The 22670-nt window shown below is 31.9% G+C and overlaps 2 protein-coding genes across 2 annotated transcripts; one reads left to right on the forward strand and one right to left on the reverse strand.

Moving 5' to 3' along the window:
• Positions 1–1613: 1613 nt before the first annotated feature.
• LOC131637097 (uncharacterized) lies at positions 1614–5254 on the forward strand. The gene is made up of 9 exons (XM_058907679.1): positions 1614–1756; positions 1859–1886; positions 1983–2207; positions 3106–3287; positions 3384–3555; positions 3638–3855; positions 4019–4144; positions 4240–4343; positions 4444–5254. The coding sequence occupies exons 1-9, from the start codon at positions 1726–1728 to the stop codon at positions 4708–4710; spliced, it is 1353 nt and encodes a 450-aa protein (XP_058763662.1). The 5' UTR covers positions 1614–1725; the 3' UTR covers positions 4711–5254.
• A 77-nt stretch (positions 5255–5331) lies between these two features.
• LOC131637096 (GTP cyclohydrolase 1-like) lies at positions 5332–8403 on the reverse strand. Its single transcript, XM_058907678.1, has 2 exons — positions 7860–8403; positions 5332–6831 (listed from the first exon to the last, which is right to left on the reverse strand). The coding sequence occupies exons 1-2, from the start codon at positions 8059–8061 to the stop codon at positions 5660–5662; spliced, it is 1374 nt and encodes a 457-aa protein (XP_058763661.1). The 5' UTR covers positions 8062–8403; the 3' UTR covers positions 5332–5659.
• Positions 8404–22670: the final 14267 nt, after the last annotated feature.

The raw sequence follows: 22670 nt of genomic DNA on the forward strand, positions 1-22670 counted from the left end.
ACCTGTGTAGCGGTCTCGCTTTTCCTGCTGAGGTTACATATCTGATTTCGGATCAAGACTGACCTAAATATAAAAATTAAAAGGAATTAGATGTCGTTTTCCATAGACATTGACACTAATCTCCGTTTAGGAACTAGAAATGGATGCAATTTGAAAACCGATGATCTTAAATGCCAACTCTGATCTCCTTTACAGTGACACTGGTAGATCTGCTTAGTTAGAACTTCAAGTCAGTTCAAGATTCAAGATGAGTGTAATGAGAAGTGGAGATCATAGATTTTATTATTTTTTAAGTCAAGTGAAGTGAATTTGAGATGGATTAGATTTTAGTCATTTATTTCTTTGGCTATGTTCAAATTCAAATCAAACTCTTTAGAGAATGTATTTTGAGTTATATCTCATGATAAAAAGAATTCAAAGCTACTAAAATTTGGTGAGAAAAATAAATCTAAGTTTTTAATTTTTTATAACCATAACAAAAATAATATGATAATATAATTTAAAATATTTTTTATTATTATAATACTCTCTTCATTTCAAAATGAATGTCATTCTCACTTTTCAATACAGTAATTAAGACAATTTTTTCAATTGTGTCACTTTTGTGAAAAAAAAAAAACTTGTTTTAATTTAATTGTCATTTTCAAATTTCAATGCATTAATCATTATAGTTTTGTCTAAATTGCCCTTAACTAGTTATTATGAAAGAGAAAAAGTATATTAAAATGATTAAAAGTTAAAGGTATCATAGACAAAAGAAAAATTATAACTTAAAAAATAACAACAGTTATTAATTTTTTTGGTATGTGTATAAAATCAAAATATAACAATTAAGAAGAAACAGAGGGAGTATACTATACACTACTTTTAACATATTTATAAGGTTAATATAATAAAATATTTAGAAAGTTAATATAATAAAAGTGCAATGTGTTATGATATAAGTTGAATGTGAAAATGCTACATGTGTTGATAATAATCCTCTTTTAGGATTTGTTGATTGTTTGAAAACCACCGTTGATGGGAATGTTGTGAGTATTGATGTGTTGCATCAAGAAGACTTGGGTGCCCAGGGAAATGAAAATTTGCGTGATTTAGTTGATCAAGGTAAAATTGATAAGAATCAAGATGGAGATTCAGATTCAGATGCTCAACATGCTATGAAGTTTCTTAGTGAATCTTGGGCTAACATGGATAAGAGAGATGAGATTGTTGATTTGGATGAAAACACTAGTCAACCATTTCAATTGGTGGTTCCAAGAAATAGGAAGCACAAGAAGAAACCGCCTGAGGCGTGCAAAGGTTTCAAGGTAAGTTCCTCCAACCGTACGTCTCATTAGTTTCTTTGATATGAGTTATCTCGTGTGTTTTTGTTGTCTATCTTTTGTTTTGTTTTTCTCTCGCTTTGTTCTTCTTGAGGGTTTTGGTTTGGTCCCCCTCCTCTTTGTACTATTTTCTTTTGTTTAATATATTTTGGCCTTTAAAAAAAAAAAAAAAAAAAAACTGACCTTAATTTTTAAACGGGTGGAGTAAAAAATGATGGTTTGATTTTGTGACGTAGCTGTTCAGTAATTAAAATTTATTTATTCTTGTCTACAATAGCAACGAAAATAGATATATTCCTCCATGATTAATTTCTTCTTTCTTACTTAGCTTGAAAGTTTTCTCGACTTCACTCCAAAATCCACTGAATTGCTCAAACTGAATACACAACGCATCAGTATCATGGGTGGTGGTTCCATTCTTTCTTTTAATGGTACTATTCCTTTTCATTCTCTTCCAATAATAACACTCCTTTCTTTTTCATTTTTTTCTCTTTGAATTCCTCCATCAAGTATTTGACCTAATGATCCATCAGGTATACATGAAGATTTTCCCTTTCCCAGGTACTGTCACAATTCATGAATGATGATCATCATCATAGGCTATTTATTTGTTCCTATTGTTTCAATTCTGATTTTGTGATTTCTAATGTTTTTCAGGGATGATATTCTAGGCTTGGAGGATGAAGACAATAGAGGGAATGAGAATAATGGATTGGATTTTCGACAAGTTAGTGTGGAAAATGCAAAGACTTCTTCTTGTGCTGATTCTGTAGTCAGTGAGAGGAAGAAGGGAACTGGTATTGATCAGGAAATATTGCAAAGTTTCAATGAATTGAAGATTGATAATGAGAGTTTGAAAAAGGGGAAGAAGAAAATATTGAGGTGCTACTTGAACTCAAATTTTGTTTGTTTTTATCTGTTTAGCCATATATGTTTTTTAACATTAAGCAAAAGGTTTCAACTTGTTTTTGTTGTTTTCTTGTTTCGAAACTCATTGGAAAAATGAATGTAGGATTCTACTAAAAAGCATGGTATTTTTACTTTTGATGCTTAATTTTTTCGCTTTGTTCCATAATAATAAGGTTTATGCCACATTCTTCTGCACAAAGTAGTTAATCCCGAATAGCGGGCGGAGCAGTCGATCCCAAAAATGGGATAGCGGGAAAGCTTATAACGAGATGACCACCATTTGATTTTATTTTTTGGATAAATTATTTGAATATTAATTATAAACATATGAAGTGCAGAGGGAAGAACGAAGTGCGGAGAGAGGTGAGGGAAGGTTAGGGTTGAGTCTCAACTCAAATTTGAAGGGCAGAAACGTCGGTGAAGGAATGTTAGGGTTGAGTCTTAACTCAACTTAAATTTGATTGAAAAACTCAAAATCAACCTTAAAACATTTTAAATTTAAGGTATAATTTCGGTTTTTCAGAGGGGAAAGGGATAGTGGGGAAGAAACTGCTTTGGGCCGGGAACTACTCCGCCCCTTGTACCTGCTACTATAGTGTTCTGCACCGCTAAGGCTCTTCCCTGTAACAGCCGCCTTTAACTCCACTCTACTATAGCAGGATAGCACAGGTATTGGCCGCTATTGACTACTCTGCTTCTACACTTGCATGCTTTACTGGATGAAAACTTGTAATCTTTCTAGTCTGTAAATGAAATTGTGATGTGTAGTTCATGTTAATTATGAAAACAAATTTCAAATTTTTCTGTGAGAGCATATGTGGAGTTGCAGATCATAATGAATTTTATCGCGAATGTGGTTTGATTGTCACAGATATAGGCCTGGAACATGGATTTGGAAGGCTAGGGGCTTAAAGGTGTGTGATTATGATGTACCAGAGACAACATGCCTCATATTAGTTGGTCCAAGTCAATCTGGGAAAAGTAGTCTCATAAATAGAATCTCCAAGGTGTTCGACGACGACATGTTCGCACCCGCAAGAGCACAAGTATCATGTATTCATTCCATCAACATGTCTTTTTTACATGATCAGACTCAATAACTTTTTATTGACCTAAGAAATTTTCATTGCATTTATCTTTTGATGCCAGATAACTCACTAGGGAATGGAACATGCTTCCTCCATGAGTATATGATTCCAAGAAACTCAAACTCTATCTGTCTGTATGATACACGTAGTTTGTCAGATAATTCTCATGAGAACAACCAAATGCTGAAGAATTGGATGACAAAAGGTGTTCGTCATGGAGAGTTTGTTCTCAGGTTTGAATATTTAAGTGCTTAACATTCACAATATTATACAAAATGATAATATTTACATCATGTTTTACAAATTCTCTATCAGGACTACAGATGATCCGAGACTGAGTGAAAGTTTGAAGTGGTTTAAAGGAGACAAAAAAGGTTCCGTTTCCGATAAGAGTAGAAAAGTTAATTATGTAATATATGTCCTCGATGGTCTTTCGATTCTGAATACGATGAAGACTGGTGGTGGTGGTTGGGAGACACCGTATATTAAAATGGTAGTTTCTAGTTTCAATTGCCCATTCCTGTCATTTAAAGGTATTTTCCAGACTATCTTATGCGCTTTCCTCGGATAAATTCGATAGAATCAAGGCCACATCACTAACTGACTCCACTCCCTCTCTTTGATTAATCTTTCCTCTTTGCATATAGACCCTTGAGGACAGTAGTCAATCTGATAGTTTATTTCTATTGCCTACAGATGACAAACCTGTGCTTGTTTTTACTCACGGGGATCTCCTATCTCTCTCTGACCGTGCTCGTGTTCGAGTATATTTGGGGGGTCTATTGGGAATTCCACCAACAACACAAATTTTTGACATCCCAGGTAGCCTTTCAACTTTTGTTACCATCCATTTCATTGAATAATCTTTGATTTCGGTGAATTAATATAAATTTAACAATTTCTTGATTATCCTGCAGACTGTGATGGCCCGGAGACTGAAACTGCCATAGTTGGAATGTTAAGACATACTCTTGAGCACGCTGATAGAAATTTTCCTCAAAAACCCAATGTTATGAATAAGGTATGACTGAGTGAAATCGCTCGAAAGTTGATAACAAACAATGACTAAAGGCACATTTTAACAAAACCTCATTGAATTTTCATACTGTTGGTGCTTGCAGGTTTTAAAAATATTTGCATTTCTATTCATGATTTTGCTAATACTAGGAATAGAAATTGCTGTTGGCTCGGCACAAAATAAGTTCATGCACCAGTGCCATGCCCCTCAACAGCAAGGACCTCAACCGCAAGCTTGTAGTAGCGAAGTTCATGAGATGGATCCAAATCTGAAAGTTCCTAAAAAGAAACCCAAGATTAAGCGTCCAAAACAGAAAGTTTCTGATAAGGAACCCAAGATAGAGTGGCATAAAATTCGGCACATATGGTAACTATGAATATTACTGATATGGCTTGTATTGTAAATAAAACTTTGTTATGGAGTATTTGGCTATCATTGAATTGGAAACACTAAGCATGTGTGATCTGGTATAGTCCAAGTGTGGATTGTTTGTAATGTAGTGGTTTAGTAGCTTATCGTGTAATCAGTTCAATATCTGTCAACAACCTCTATAGTTAGTGCAGACATAATTAATCACATGGAATATAATCAATTACATATTTTAGATTGTAACTAACCTCTATAGCACCAAAACCTCTGAAAATATGTTTGACGAACATTTGACACTTACCGACACCTCTGAAAATACGTGTGCGACAAACATCTGACACGTGTGATTACGTTTAATTTACTCATATTTTCAAATTATTAACGATGTCAACGAATTAGTGTGAGTGTCGTATTTCCTTGTGTCCGTACTTCATTGGTAGTAACCATACATTGATTTTGAAATTAGATTTCAAATGTCTAAATAGCATTTCTCTTTACTTAAAGACACTCTCTTTAGTGAAATCCATATGATTTTTCTTGCCAAGTAAATATTGATTTCAAATGACTCAATACCATTCAATCACTAGAAATATACCCTTGAACTGAAGCATTAGCATGCAAATTGAAAAATAAAATGTCGAGAACCTTCATATAAAATAATCAAAATTGATAACAATCATTCTAACTTCAACATCAAGAAACTATCAGAGCAAACTTAAACAACAACAAATTATGACCAAAGTTGGCCAGTATGAAAATAGGGATTCCAGAGGAATTCCATCAATTTTTCTTCAAGCATGTAAAAGACAATTTCTTGCTATTTCTATGTAAAACTGAAACAAAATTTGAGCAACTTCTAAATCCGAAATAATTGGAGCTAGTGCTAAATTATTTCAAGCGCATTCAAACTTCAAGCGCATTCAAACAAGAATTGTTGCTCTGAAAAATAACTAACTAGAACTTGGAATACCCTGCAAGAAGGAAGCCCTTGTCTTAAGGTCGGTCGAGAATCGTCCTAAAACAGCAATAGTGGCGGTACTACTTCCAAATTTTTCAATACCCCTAGAAATCATACATGTGTGGCTTGCCTCTACGACAACTATCACATCTCCACCAATCAGCGGCGAAATCGTTTCAGCTATCTGTCTGGTAAGCCTCTCCTGAACTTGAAGTTTGAAACCGTAAAAATGTACTATGGATTGTAAAAGAGGTTTTCCGATTGGACTGAATCCATCCGATAGGAGGTAACCTATGTGAACAACACCGTGAAATGGAAGTAAATGATGCTCGCATTGTGACCAAAATGATAAGTTCAGCTCAGAACATATTTTCTTGTTTTCCATGTCAACCATCTCATTCGTGGTTAAAGAATCTATCCTACCATTGAGAAAACCGTTCAACTTCATGTCGAAGTTGCTGTTCTGAAAATTCATTAACCACTTCACAAATCTAGTTGGGGTTCCTCTAAGCTCCTTTCTCAGTGGATCTTCTCCCAAAGATTTAATAATTGAAGCTACTGCAGTGACCATTGCAGGGTTGACCGGTCCGATTTCGGAGGAAACTTTGGTGGATTGAGAAGGACACCAAGAGGAGTCCAATGATCCTCTAACATGAATTTTTTCCATACTGATACCTCTAAATTTAAGAAGATTAAAGAAATCAGCCCATTCGTCTGCATTTTTATTTTCGAAAACTCCAGAACCGGCGGAAACGAGTATCTTAACCAATCCTTGGTGGTTTGAGTCGAGAAAGATTGATTCTATGTCTGGAAAGTGGATATGTGTACATTGAAGTATGACGGCAACACCAGCTGGCTTTATTCCATGATGCAAAGCAGAGCACACTTCATTTGCGAGACGCTGAGGATCTTGGAGTCGTTTAGCAAATACATCAGCCACACGAGATAGCTTGCTTAAACCGACAACTCTTTCGCCAGAAGGAACATAACCTACGTGACATTTAACCTGGAATGGAAGCATGCATGACTCGCAATAGGAAAACAAGTCGAGATCTCGGACAATCACAAGTCCGCCTGCTCCACCAGCATGACCAACTCTGTTGTCAAGACCAGCTTCGGGGAATAAAGCACCTTCAACAATGTCCTTTACCTTTTGCCTGTAACCTAGAAGAAGATAAACAGAAGCTTAGAACAGTACTTTGGGAATGTCATGAGTCAGGTACGAAGTAAAATATTATCTCTATGATAATGTTAAGAAAAAGTTTCAAGCTAAAGAAAACCCTTTTCCCATAACTCAACTCTAAGAACCTGATAATCCAGAATTCTCAGAGTTCTCTCTCTACACTTTGTAACCTAAATACTTAGCATTCTCACTTATAGATATCAATGTAGTCAATAGCGGCGTTATTGGGGAGCAAGCGGAGGCGGCTATGGGAAGAGCCTTAGCAGTACAGAACACTAGCGGTCGCTATAGGGTAAATAGCGAGATAGCAGAGCTGTTCCTGGCCCAGAGCGATTTTTGGCCCGCTATCCTTTGCCGCAATATGGTAAATAGCGGGATAGCGGAGCGGTCTATGGCCCGCTATCCTTTTCCCCTTCTGAAAAACTGAAATCACCCCCATAAACTTTAAGTTCCAGTTTTGAGATGTAATGGTTGAATTGAAGAGAAGGGTATAAAGATTTACCCTTTTTGGTTAAGCAAGCAACTAAATTTTCTTTTCCTAAACAAGATCTAAACAAACCTATAATTATTGACTATAAGAACAGACAATAAGAAGTGAAGAAATGTTAAATTCACTATAGTTTTCCATTTTTCCATAAGAAAACATTGATATGGAAGTTGACAAGATGAGTTAATACCAATTATTCATTACCAATATCCCCCCACTTCAATTTTGTCCACTCAGAAGAAAAGGACAAACATGTACACAAAAAGTACTAGGGAATTCAGAAAGCCTGTACATAAAATACAAATAAATCCTTAACTATAATCAGCTTTTTCTCAAACTTCTTCATAGGAACAAAGATAGAAAAAGATCCAGCAACATATCCAGCTAATTAACATCAAAATAACATTAGATCCAAATTTTCACCACAGCATAATCAAACATAAACTTAACACTAAGTTAATAACTATGATTCAACAACATATATATCTTCAAGAGTAAGAAAAAAAAAACATTTTTTGTTACCTCTTGTTCCTTCACGGAGGGCCTTAGCAACACGAAGTGGTGTCTTTCTAATACCTTCTCTGTTAATATCTTCTCCTAGACCCAGCAACAAAACCTTAACAGCATCTTCAATGGCAGAGGCATCTTTTCCCACTTCAGAACAACCGTGGTTCATTCCATTTTCAAGCTCAACAATGAAACGCCCATCATCTAAACAGCCCATTGAAATAACGGAAATCCCAAGGAAAACAATTAAACAAAAAAACAGAGAAAAGCAGAATCAAATCTCAGCAGGGTGACATGCACCCCAAAAGATGAAATTTTGAGGAAGACCCAGGTTTTGAAAGCGTGAATCACGTATGAAAATGATGAGGGGTTGTAGAGATCAATGCTGAAAAATGAAGACGAGGAGGAATAACGAATGAAGAAACAGAGAAAGAGAGAGGCCAGGAAAAAAGGAATGAAAAGAAAAGAGAAAAAGGGGTTGGTGGTGTAGTGCGGTGCGGTAAGTTGGTGTTGTTGGACCTGATTGGATTTGAATTGTGTGGATCACTCCATCTTACGTTGTTGTCATTGCAATTCGAAGGAATATTTAATAATCCCCAATCTAGAACAAATTAAATTGTAAATTAATTTAAATTTAAATAATTAAAAAATATGCTCTAAATAAACAAAATATGCTCTAAATAAATTAATCATTTTTATTTTTAATTTATTAAATACAAATATTTCTAATAAAACATGTATTTTGTTATTTAAAAGAAGTCAATTATTTCTATTTTTAATACAATAGATACAAATATTAATAACAAAAGATACTTTTTTAAATTCTTAACCAGTATTTTTTGAACACTCGTTAGCATTACTCTTAAAAAAAATGTACAAATAAAAAATAAATGATTGTTATGCAATGTCAATGCATAATATTTTAAAATAAATTAATAATTTTATTTAAAATATTTTTTGAACTATTAGTTAAAAAATGAATTAAAAACCATTAAATAATTTATCTTATAATTTAAATTCATTCAAATATTTTAAAAAAATTTGTACAAGTAAAAAATAAAAGGTTTAATTGCAATATAGTCGGTGTAAAAAAAATTATATTATCACTGCATCATAATCATTTAATTGTATTGGTTTTTGATTTTTAGATTCATTTGAGAATCAATGTAGGTAGATCATATTTAATTCAATTCAGATGCATTAATTCTTTAATAAATTTAAAATATAAACTTTTTTCATATATTTAGGAACTATATTAAGGACCAAAAGAAGTACAACTAAAATAAAAGTCAAACATTTTTAACTAATCAATAGTTATAATTAGTTAACTGTATAAAAAAATTTACATCATCAATGCATTATAACTATTCAATTGTATTGCTTTAAAAAAAATTAAAATAAAATCAAATATTTTAAATTAATCAACGGTTGATTAATTGACAATGTAAAAAATATTGATACCGTGGTGTATTTCAATTAAATTTAAAAATAAATAAACATTTTATTTAAAATATTTTTTTGAGTTATTAGTGTATTTCTATTTATCAATAAAGGTTAAAGAGAATGAATGACAAATTATTAAATAATATTAATTAAAATATATAATTGGAAAAAATAATTGATATTCTTTTAAGTATTGAAAAAAAATCAATTACTTTTAATTCTTTTTTTGGACAAATTAATTAATTATTTTGAAACCTTTTTCCTAGTAATATTCATCCTAGTCTATTTAGAATAATAATAATGTGATAAGTTGAAAAGAGAGAATAAAATATAAGTTGCAAAATTTTTTTACTAACTTCTTAACAATATATATATATATATATATATATATATATATATATATATATATATATATATATATATATATATATATATATATATATAAAATTAAGAGAGAAAAATTAAATTATTTATTAAAATATTAATTTAATTACTATTTCTCTCTCTTGATTAATTCAATGGTTATGATTAATTCTCTTATCTCTTATTCAAAAATAATATATATATATATATATATATATATATATATATATATATATATATATATATATATATATATATATATATATATATATATATATATATATATATATATATATATATATTCTCTAAAATCTTCACCTCTAAAACTCTCTTAAAAATCAATTTGTAAACAAATTCCCAAAATCATAATTTTTATGTTTATTAGCATCTTTACATTTATGGAATAAAATTAATTTAATAATATATACAAATTTAACAATATACATAAAAAAAGATTATTATAATTTTGAATTCAACTATATTATTCCACTTATATTCTACGATAAAATATCATTGAATAAAACTACAATCTTGTAACAGATTTATTTTACTTTAAATTAAAATAAAATATAAAAGTAAAGATAACCTTTTGTTAAAATAATAAAGATAGAAATGGAAGGAAAAATATAAAAAAAAAAAAAAAACTCAAAAGTTATTTTAAATTATTTTAAAAAAAATACTCAAACAAGTATAAAAAATTACAAATAAAATAACACTTACGATAAATATTTTAAATACATAAATAAAAATATCAAATCTTATATCTAAAAAAGTTCTTTTAATGTAAATTTTTTTCTTCTATTTTTCCGTTGTTTTCCACTTCAATTTCCCATTGATTTTAACTTTGTTCTCTATAATTTCACATAAGATATTTTAAAATTTGTTTAATAATTTCTCTTTTCTCTTAATAATATATTTTAATATTTCTTTTTTAAATTTATAGCTCTTTTCATTCTCACATTCTCATGTAATTTATTGATTCTCACAAAATAAGTCATATATATATATATATATATATATATATATATATATATATATATATATATATATATATATATATATATATATATATATATATATATATATATATATATATATATATATATATATATATATATATATATATTGAACAGGGGTGGCCTTGAGCAAGGGCTCGCAGGGCGGGAGCCCAGGGCCCCATAATTTTAGGGGCACCAAAAAAAGTTTTTTTTAACCCCTATATGTATTAAAAGAGAATCTTCTATTATAAAAATACTTGCTAGAAATTGTTTTTGAAAAATACTGGCTAACAAAATTATAGGAGCACTACAAAGACAAAATTAATAAAAGAATGTAATTTCCAAAGAATAAAATATAGAGTAGAATAAAATCAATTAATTCCCCTAAAATAAAATCAATTAATATATCCATAATTTTAACAACTAAGAAGTTTAATTTAGGAACTAAAATTAAAATAATGATATAGAGAATATTTTATATTATTAATAATCTTACTTAGGATAGTTTTAGTTACTAGATATCCTGCTGAGCAAAATTTAGCATTTCGTGAAAAAAAAAAAAGAGAGGATTATTGTGGATAAAAATGAAAACTTTCTTTTTCTGGTTGAAATGATTGCAGAATGAGTCCTGTCATACAAATTTTTTTGGACGTATTTAGAATAATGAAATTCATTATCATTATCTTAGTTATAAGATTCAAAATGAATTGATTAACATGTTAGGTAATGAAGTCAAAAGTGCAATAGTCGAAAAAATCAAAGAAGCACAATATTTTTTTGTGATTTTTTATTGTACTCTTGATGTAAGTCATCAAGAACAAATGACTCTCATTATACGCTGTGTGAATGTTTCTACAAGTCCAATAAAAATTGAAGAGTTTTTTAAAGAATTTTTTAAAGTCTATGACACAATATGTCAAGGATTGTTTGAAGAATTACAAAATGTATTAGAAACTCTTGGTCTAGATATTAATAATGTGAGAGGACAAGGATATGATAATGGATCAAACATGAAAGGTAAATATCAAGGTGTACAAAGAAAATTATTACATGTTAACCTTAGAGCATTATACACATCATGTGGTTGTCATAGCCTCAGCTTGACACTTTGTGATATTGCAAATTCTTGTACTAAAGCTAAAAAAAAATTTGAAGTGTCACAACGTATTTATAATGTATTTTCTCATTTGACAAAACGTTGAAAAATTCTTAGAGACAATGTGAAAAGTTTAACTATTAAACCATTGTCACAAACACGCTGAGAAAGTCATGTGAATAGTGTATATACAATTAAATCTCAAACTTCAGATGTAAGAGAAGCACTACTTCAACTAGCTGAACAAGATAATGATCCCAAAATTAAGAGTGAAGCCTAATCTTTAGCAACTCATGGAATTGAAAACTTTGAATTTTTAATTGTTATGATTATTTGGTTTGAATTGTTAACTGTTGTTAATGAAGTTAGCAAAAGTTTGCAACAAAAAAAAAGACATGTGTATTGATGTGGCTATAGAACTAGTAAAAAGTTTGATCTAAGTATTTGAAAAAATATAGAGAAGAAGAAGAATAAGTCTCTTTATAGTGGTTTATGTTTTGATGTAGTATAAATATTGATTCAAAGATCCATACTTGTATTCTTTTTGCATAATGTTAAATGAAAATGTGTTTTTTATTCAACCATTTCTTTTATCCTTGTGCATTTATTGTTAACAAAATTATAGGGGCATCACTATTTTGATTCGCCCAAGACACCCAAATTCGTAGGACCGACCCTGATAGTGAACCGGTGTAAAAGCATAGTATTATTTTTAATTTGGACAAAAACAAAATATACACTACTTGATGTCACTACTCAACCGGTGGTGAAAAAAAAAAACAAAATATACAAAATTATGAGTCGACATAGACGACCAGATCTAGATCTTGGATTGGATGCTAAAGAAACCAATGCGGTGTTTTACTTGTTAAATTAAGAATTCATTTTACGTATGTTTCGAACAAAACAAAGATACTCCAAAACCACATGGGAACCTACCTAACTCAGTTGTCGGCTACAGTTCATTCATTGTTCACTTTCATATTCTAGTGGGTTTGTTCTTGAACATCAATTTTTAGTATGATTAATAACAGATGTACGGTGTGTCTTTTTTACTCACTTATCAAAGTTTTTACGGTTTGTCCATTATCCAAGTTTTAGAAATATAAATGTTATATTGTCATATTTAAGAGGTCTATTTATTTTTGGACAAAACCTAGGTATAATTTTTTAGATGTGGTTCTTATTACTCCCTCCGTTTTTTTTTAAGTGTCGTTTTAGAATAATTTTTTTGTTCCTATTTAAGTGTCGTTTTATAATTTAATGTTAGAATTCGTCAATTATACCCTTATTTTCTCAATAACTCCACCTCACATTTTTCAATTAGTTATTAGAAAAAGAGAGTGTATAAATGAATTTATTTGGAAAGAGAAGAATAAATAAGGGTATGATAGGAAAAGTAACTCTAATAATCCACTATCTTGGTTGAAGAGCTTTTTGCTAAAATGACACTTAAAAAGGAACAGAGGGAGTATTTTTCAATAAAAATATGACAAATATACTTAAATATCATTTAGTGAGTGAAAATAGGAGAAATTTGCATACGTGTATGAGGAAGTTATATACTTATCATATTTTCATTAGAAAATAGTAAGAACCACACTTGAAGAATTGTACTTAAGTTTTGTCCTTTATTCTTTATACACTATTCCCTCGGTTGCTTTTTAATTGTCACATTTTTACCTTTTACACCTAATCAAGAAAACTAATAATGATTGTTACTTTTTAAGCTATAATTTTTCTTTTGTCTATAATACCCTTAATTTTTAATCATTTCAATATACTTTTTTCTATCTCATACTTCATCTGTTCCTTTATAAGTGTAACTTTTGTGGGAAAAAAATTGATTCAATTTAATTATCACTTTCAAATTTTAATGTAGTAATCATTATAGTTTTGCCAAAATTGCTCTCAACGAATTATTATGAGAGAAAAAATATATTGAAATAACGGAAGAAAATTGCCCCTAACTAATAATGGTCTCGACAGATATAACGTTCATTTACCCCATTAGAGTTCTGACCTTCACTCGGTCTTCTAAGAGGATTTCTACAATGACTCACTGCCATTGTCTTATTGAGCTTCTGATCTTCACTCGATCTCTCAAGGTACCATCAACATACAATTGATAAGATTTGTGTTTACATGATTGCTTCTCTTAAGCAGATTACATAATAAATTAAGCACATATTGTTTAACATAATTCTGAGCAACAACTCTTATATTAAAACAATTTACATGAAGAATTCTAAACCTATAACACAATCCGAGCAACAGCTATTATATTCATTACATTGTTCTACAAAGATGTATATAATTTATATGTTGAGTAGCATCTTGTAGTGTTCTTCTTCTTCATCTTCTTTGTTGAGAAAGTCACGAGAAACAGCTCCTTGCTTCTTCTGATTTCTATCAAGATGTATATTATTAGAGTTGAGTAGCATCTTGTACAAACATATTTCTTCATCTTCTTTGTTCAGGTTGGCTTCTGCATATAAACTTAGGCATTAGCATTAACTAATTGGCCCATTAGCATTTTGAATTGGCATGAGCTTCAGCTTCTCTTTTCATAGATGCTTCATAAACAACGACTTCTGAATGTTTGCTCCTTTTCTCTATACGTTGATTCTTCTCCATTTGTGTTGGTTGAATTACATTCAAGTCAAGCAACAACTAACAACTACAATGACAACAACCATTATGACAATATGAAAGTTAGCATCGTGATAATTGCAACAACAACCTTTTTTTTAGTTGGCGTCAACATTGTTGGATGATTTGGTGTTATTTATATAGTTTCTCAAAAGAGACGTTTGAGGGCAAGAAGGTCCTTTTGATTTCCAACGGCTAATTCCCAACGGATAGAATCAAGCGTAGATGTGAATGGTGAAGTCCGTCCTTTTATGGTAATGGAACGAAACGTTCATCTGTACCTTGTATATCGTACTTCATAACTTTATCTTCTATTCTTCTTGAACTTCAGAGGCTGGTAGTAAGAGTTGGAAGAAGGAAAATAAGCTTTTCAAGTCTTCAGAACCACGTCTTCAGAGTCTTCAGCACTTAGTCTTTAGTACCCTTAGTCTTCAGAAACATGAATCTTCAGAGCTTCAAGTCTTCAAAGTCTTCAGAATTGCATCTTTAGAGTCTTTCAGCACTTGGTCTTTAGATTGGTTTCTTCAGACTTCGTATTGGAATCCTTTAAGAGTTAGAACATTGTTATCAGTATGTGAGCATCTGAAAAACACGTCCTTTCATTTTTTGAAGATACTTCTGATCTTCTAAGGTTTTAATATGGATTGCAGGCAGACCCAAATCCGCGGGGGCCCACCCTCACCCGAATCCCAGTCAATGGGTGAAAACCCGAGTTGACTAGGTTTGGGTTCGGATGTCATCCGATATTTTGGGTGCGCGTTTGGTAGTGTGAAACTCGTGCCCGGATTCTGAAATCACACCCGATTATATATATATATATATATTGTCGAAATTTGTAGGAAAAATTTATTTTATGTATTTTGTTGCGGTTTCGGGTTTGGGTGAAATAACCTGAACCCAACGGGTGTGGGCGTGGGTGTTATTTTGCCACCCGAATAGCCTTTGGTTCGGGTGGTGATTTCGGGTGCGGTTTGGATAGTGTGAAACCAGCACTCGACCCGACCCATTTCCATCCCTAAGCTTGACCTTTGATGTATTCAGAATCTTGACTTTGTCTTCAGAATTAGAAGCAACAACTTTTCTTATTAACAAATATTGACTACTAAACTTGATTTGAAAGCTCGCTCACTGAATTTTGATCTTGGAGCATAAGCTCTAACAGAGTTCTTTCTTCTAATTACTTGTGATTTCTTGAAGCAGCATCTTATTTGAGAAGCACATTGTAACTCCACTTTCTGATGAACATTCAGTATCTTTCAGAACTGCTGATATTTCTTTAGAATCACATGTAAATGATGTTTCTCAGGCGCCTTGCTTGTTTGTGATAATTCTATACGGAACAACAATCCAGAATCTCTTAGAACACAATATCTCCACACTCAAGAAACTATTAGAAACTAAATTGATACATATAAAATATATGTATTGTTATCGTCAAAACATAGAGACTTATTGTCGCAACAAATCTTGTTTTAACAATCTCTCCTTTTTTTATGATGACAAAACCTTGTATTTTGATAGAAAAATTTCACAGGGTAATATCATAACAATATATATTGAAAACAATACTCCCCCTGAGATGGAAACTCCTCCTTAGTCTAAGACTCATGATGTCCTTCAAAGGAACAAAGTATCCTCAGAGATTGAACAAAGCATTTGGAATATACTTATCAGAGTGGCTTTGCCAGAGGTCACCTGCAGTTAGGGGTAGGAATAGGTCAGGCCGGCCTACAGGAGCCTATAGCCTAGCCTACTTAAGGCCAGGTCAGGCTAGGCCTATTTAATAAAGAGGCCAGACTTAGGCTTTTTTAAAATCCTATTTCATTAAATAGGCCAGACTTAGGCTATTAAAAAATCATATGAAGTCTTATAGGCCGGTCTATATTTTCATATATGTTAGAGATATGCTAAATAGGTTGGCCCATATATATATATATATATATATATATATATATATATATATATATATATATATATATATATATATATATATATATATATATATATATGAAAAAAAGCTAAATAGGCTAGCCTATGTATGCATATATATTAGAACAAAGGCTAAATAGGTCAGCTTATATATGCATATATAGGCAAACCTATAAGTCTTCTTAAATAATATGGATTAATTGAAAATTTTGATGATAAACTTTAAAATAGGCTTTCAGGCCAGACCAAACTTTTAAAAAGGCCAGGCTAGGCGAAAAACTGAGCCTATGATAGGCCATATGTCAGGCTTAGGCCTTTTAAGTTTATCGTAAGCCAAACTCATGCCTACTAAAGCCTAGCCTAGCCTAGCCTATTTCCAACAAACATATTCTAAACCTTTTCAAGTATGTTAGGATGTAAACAATGATTTATTGTAAGAGTTAGGTATATATCAAAATCATTATCTCTTATCCCCCTTTTGTCACAATCAAAATGAATATAACCATTGATAGTTAAGAAAGAATCAGAAACATGATGTTCGAAAAAAACACAGACTCAGAACTTTCATTAAAGTCTTGATAAATGAGCTTTCTTATTTTTAGATCCTGATTTCCAATATCATTTCTAGATCCTGATTGTTTAAACGAGATTTTGAAGAACTCAACATTTGATTGTGGATAGCATCTTTTTAGATTCTGATTGTCAAAACATTTTTCAGAGTTTGATTCCAAAAGTTAGACACACATATTGTTCATAACTTCCAAAACCTTATTAGTAATCACGGTTCATGATATCCAAGAATGCAAGTTTCTATGTATTTTCCATAATGAAAATACCCAATTATGATAATAGGAGAAGATAATCAAACAAGTATTAAAGAAAAGGAGTAACTATTAAGAACAGTAAAAGACTATCAATCGAGATTATCGCCATTTTTTATGTCTCATCAAATAGGTGTAATAAAAGATTCTTTGATCATTTTCAAGACATGTGTGATAAATGAATTAGGACATGACAGATTAGAAATGTAATGGTTGTGTAAAGAAATCAAGAAAATATTTTCACAGGAGTGAAAGCAATCAATTGAGTGTATCTTCTTCCAATGATAAGGGATATGAGTAGAGTAGAATCTTACCTATTTTCAATAAAATTCTATTGCTCATAATTAATTTTAAAATTAATGTTGCTATGGATATGAAAATTGACATGCTTTTGACACAAATAATATCTCTTCAAAAAGTTTAGAGCTTCTGAGACATAGTCATAATTAGAATACAGGCTTATCATTCTTTCAGAAGATCGTTCAAAATATTATTATGATAATTATTAATCTTCCAGAGTTTTAAGTTATTTTCTTCTCACTATATCAGTTTATGATGATAATTTAGTAGCAGATAGTGTTGTATACTTGAAAGTAAGCTACTTCTGGAAATGAAAATGATTAGCACACAAATGTCCACTTTATTTAGATATGAGAGACAAACAGGTCATGCATAAAATTAGAAGGAAACAAACAAACTAAACAGTAGGTTTAGAAAACATAATTTTACTTTCGAAAGCACTTTAATCTCCATTGAGTTTGATTAGAGGCATGATGGAGAAGGGAATGAACATACAAGAGTGAGAACAGACACAAAAAAACTAAGTGACACAAATATAGAATGAGATTTGATTAACTGAAGAAGTTGTGCTCCGAAACAAATATCAAAATAGAGCATAGGCAGATATTGCTAGTGTCAAAAGAAGATGCAGAGGATATGAAGAATAAACATTATTTCTTCAGAAGAATTTATGGTTTCTGAACATTTTTAATGCTTATATTTGTTAAGTGATAAGCACATTTTTATCATGTTTGGGTAGATTAACTTTAACATGATACATAAGATAGTAAATGAGGACTCTGTCAACAAATTCTAGAGTGCTCGTGTTAAGCCTTATAGGTCTGACGTTGTTCAGCACAAACTGAAACCAGATAACAGGAGTGGGAAGAAGTGTTTCGGGATTGGTTGGAGTATATCCGTTGGAAGGGTCATGGATGGTACTGATCTTTTCAACTTGAGAGTATTTGAAATGAAGATCTTCAACAGTAACACCAGTTGGACGATAATTAATGGCTGCAGCAATGGTCATAGGAGTGATAAGGATAGGCATCCCAAAAATGGTTGAGGAAATAGAGGTACCATTTGGGTTAACGGTGGAGTACTTCCAAAGTTCTTTGACCAAACAAGGGAAAATTGGTCCATGCAACATCTCAACATATTTTGACCATCCTTGAGAGATGATGGATTGTTTGAAAAGAAGATCTTCAGGAGTTAGCCTAAGAAAATTAGGCCTAAGTTCATTAATAACTTCAAGAAGTTCTTCATCTCCGAGAAAGGTTTTCAAAGACATGACAGAGAGAATATGTGAATAAGTAGAGGTTTAGTGAAAGGGATAGAAAAATGACGAAGAACAAAAACGAGCTTTAAATAGAGGAATAAGGACATAACTGACCCGCTAAAAGATTTTGAAACTGACACCTTAATAAATAAAAAACTTGTGAGACAAGATAAATGACGAGTCCCAAGACAGACGTTGAAGAGACACAACCCAAAGAGGATAAAGCATGCTAAAACTTTTTCATTTCCAAGACAATAACTTACCAAAACGAATGTATGTTATAAATGTTAGAACAAGAATTGTTCTGATCAATGTTCTTAGTTTTGAAGATAACAATGTATATGAATTTTGCTTAAGACAATGTGGTACTCTAATCCCATGCATTTTCCATTTCAGGAAATATATGAAGAGTATGCACAATTCAGCGCAAGAAGCACTGACTCAGAAGGTTCAAGTATGCAACATCAGAACATGCTCTCGCAAGACATCAAAAGATGGTCAAGCAGAATCAGAACATGGTCTATTGAAGCATCAGCAGAACTTGAGATCAGAAGCAGAAGCACTGAAGTTCTTATGGTATCACGCTAAGAAGCACTTCAAGGTCAGAAGACAAGAAGATGCTCTGCACCAAGCTGTTTGACACTAATTAATTCAAACGTTGTATCTACAAAGATCAGATCAGAAGCAAGTACAAGATGGCTGGCTATGCTGACTGACAAAAGGAACGTTAGAAGCTATTAAAGGCAAAGTCAGTTAAAGCAGGAAAAGCAAGGCTCGAGGTAGTTGACAAAAGAGTGAAACATTAAATGCAATGCTGTACGGATCACGCAACGCATTAAATGCTCCCAACGGTCATCTTCTCAAAACGCCTATAAATAGAAGTTCTGATGAGAAGCTGAAAACAACACTCTTGCGCAAAATACAGAAGCGCTGTCAAATTCAAAAGCTCTCAAACTTCATCTTCAACCTCACTTCATTACTGTTGTAATATCTTGGTGAGATTAAGCTAAAACTTAAGTGAAATATCACAGTTGTGATTATAGCTTATTAAGAAGCATTGTATAACTCTTGTAAGAATTTGTTTACATTCATTTGTAAAGAACTAGAGGAGATCAAGTTGTGATCGGATTCTCTAGAAGTCTTAGAGGGTATCTAAGCATTGTGTTCCTAGAGTGATCAGGTTGTGATCAGAATACTCTAGAAGACTTAGATGGTATCTAAGTGGAAAACCATTGTAATCAAGATTGATTAGTGGATTAAATCCTCAGGTGAGGTAAATCACTCCAAGGGGGTGGACTGGAGTAGTTTAGTTAACAACGAACCAGGATAAAAATCATTGTGCAAATTGTTTTTATCTTAAGAGTTTTAAAACTACACTTATTCAAACCCCCCCCCCCTTTTTAAGTGTTTTTCTATCCTTCAATAAATAAGTTTTAGCAAGATTTTTGGCCATATTGTAATGATGGTTGTAAACTATTTGTAATGTCAGGAAGACAGGAGAATTTTTTATTTAAAATTTTATGGTCAAGATATCTCCTAATTCATAGAAGTATTACTACATCATGAAATGAAAATATAAATAGATATAGAGTTTAGAATTTATGACCAGTCACAACTTCCCTTTGAATAACGTGATCCTTTTATCGTCGCTTCTAAGAATTTGAATTTCTTCCTTTCAGTTTCATAATCAAAATTGCAGCTTCATCTTTCTAAATATGATTAAATCTTCCTTTCACTCATTGACTCTTTTTTACGGATATTCTTTTTTAGGCTTCAAATCTTGTTCTGACAATTTCTTGCAGGCTTCTGATGATAAAAATACCATTTGAGTGATTTTGAACTCCATATCTTCTGATAGTTGAGTTGGAGTCTGAGATCTTCATAGAATCTATCTCCATAAGACATCGTCTTACGGCTTGGACCAGAAAGCATTGTCTTCAACAGGGTTTGTAGCAACCATATATTTTCCATAAGAAAGGGGGGTTTGAATTGGGTTTTTCATAAATTTTCTTTTCTTTAAATTCTTACAGGGAAGCTTTTGTTTATCAAAAGCTAGAAGCTTAATGTTTTGCATAAGCATTAAGATTTCTTTGAAACTTGAGTCTTATTATAGCTTATGACTAAGTGATGATCTGAATATAATAAACAGAAGCGAACAACACTCGATATATCCTAGCTCACTTGAGAAATTCTCAAGCTAGTCCAGTCCACCCTTCCGAGGTGATTTCGCCTTGAACTCAAGGTCATAATCCACTATAACCAAACTGATTACAATTGCACAAGCAACCGCTGGTGACGCACAATAAAATGCATAAGCAACCGCAAGTGACTAACAACAATGCACAAGCAACCTTAAGTGACTAACCACCAAGAAATGAAACATTCAGTGATCTTGACGGATATAACGTTTATTTACCCCATCATAGTTTTAACCTTCACTCAATCTTCTAAGAAGATTTCCACAATGACTCACTGCCATTGTCTTCTTGAGCTTCTGATCTTCATTCAATATCTTAAGGTACCATCAAAATACAGTTGATAAGATTTGTGCTTACATGATTGCTTCTCTTAAGCAGATTACACAATAAATCAAGCATAGATGTGAATGGTGAAGTACGTCTTATCCGTCCTTTTATGGTAATGGAACGAAACATTCATTTGTACCTTGTACATCGTACTTTATAACTTTATCTTCTATTCTTCTTGAACTTCAGAGGCTGGTAACAAGAGTTGGAAGAAGGAAAATAAGCTTTTGAGTTTTCAGAACTTCAAGTGTTCAGAGTCTTCAGAACCACGTCTTCGGAGTCTTTAGCATTTGGTCTTCAATACCCTTAGTCTTCATAAACATGAATCTTCAGAGCTTCAAGTCTTCAGAGTCTTCAGAACTGCATCTTCAGAGTCTTTTAGCACTTGGTCTTTAGATTGGTTTCTTCAGACTTCGTATTGGAATCCTTTAAGAGTTGGAACACTGTTATCAGATATGTGAGCATCTGAAAAACACGCCCTTTCATTGTTTGAAGATACTTATGATATTATAAGGCTTGATCTTTAAAGTATTCAGAATATTGACTTTGACTTCAGAATTAGAAGCAACAGCTTTTTTTATTATCAAATCTTGACTACTGAATTTGATTTTAAAGCTCACTCACTGAATTTTGATCTTGGAGCAGAAGCTCTAACAGAGTTCTTTCTTCTGATTACTTGTGACTTCTTGAAGCAACAACTTATTTGAGAAGCACACCGTGACTCCACTTTCTGATGAACATTCAGTATCTTTCAAAACTGCTGATATTTCTTAAAAATCCGATGCAAATGATTTTTCTGAGGCGCCTTGCTTGTTTCTGATAATTCTTCATGGAACAAAAATCCAGAATCTCTTAAAACACAATATTTGAACACTTAAGAAACTATTAGAAACTAAATTTTTACATACAAAATATATGCGTTGTTATCGTCACAACATAGAGACTTATTGTAGCAACAAATTTTGTTCTAACTTTATGATGATATGTGTAGGGAACTAGTGAGAGATAGACGGTAATTGGAAGTATTTATATTTAAATAAATTAGCTTATATGATTTGGAGTTATAATAATAATTAAATAGATTGTTAAGATGAGTTAAGTGAGGACATAAGAGGAATAACATAAAAAGGGTCTAAGGTGTAACAATGTAAAAAGAGAAAATAAGAGAGATAAGGTTCATTGTGTACGATCGTCGAATAGAAAGAAGAATGTCAAGTGACAGCTAGGGCACAGAGAACCAAAGAGGAATTCCCGTAGAATGCAAAGGAAGAGATCAATTTCTCAGAATTCGAGGTAAGGGGTGTAATCTCAGTTTATTATGATTGATAGGGGTTAAGATAGAGGTAGGATTTTCTTTGTTTGATGATTTGGTGAAAAGCATGATGAATCGTTGATTGATGATGTATTTTGATGTTGAGATGCTATGATTTGTGTCCAATAT

This window comes from Vicia villosa, unplaced genomic scaffold (genome assembly GCF_029867415.1).
Source record: "Vicia villosa cultivar HV-30 ecotype Madison, WI unplaced genomic scaffold, Vvil1.0 ctg.001914F_1_1, whole genome shotgun sequence".
Lineage (NCBI taxonomy): Eukaryota > Viridiplantae > Streptophyta > Magnoliopsida > Fabales > Fabaceae > Vicia > Vicia villosa.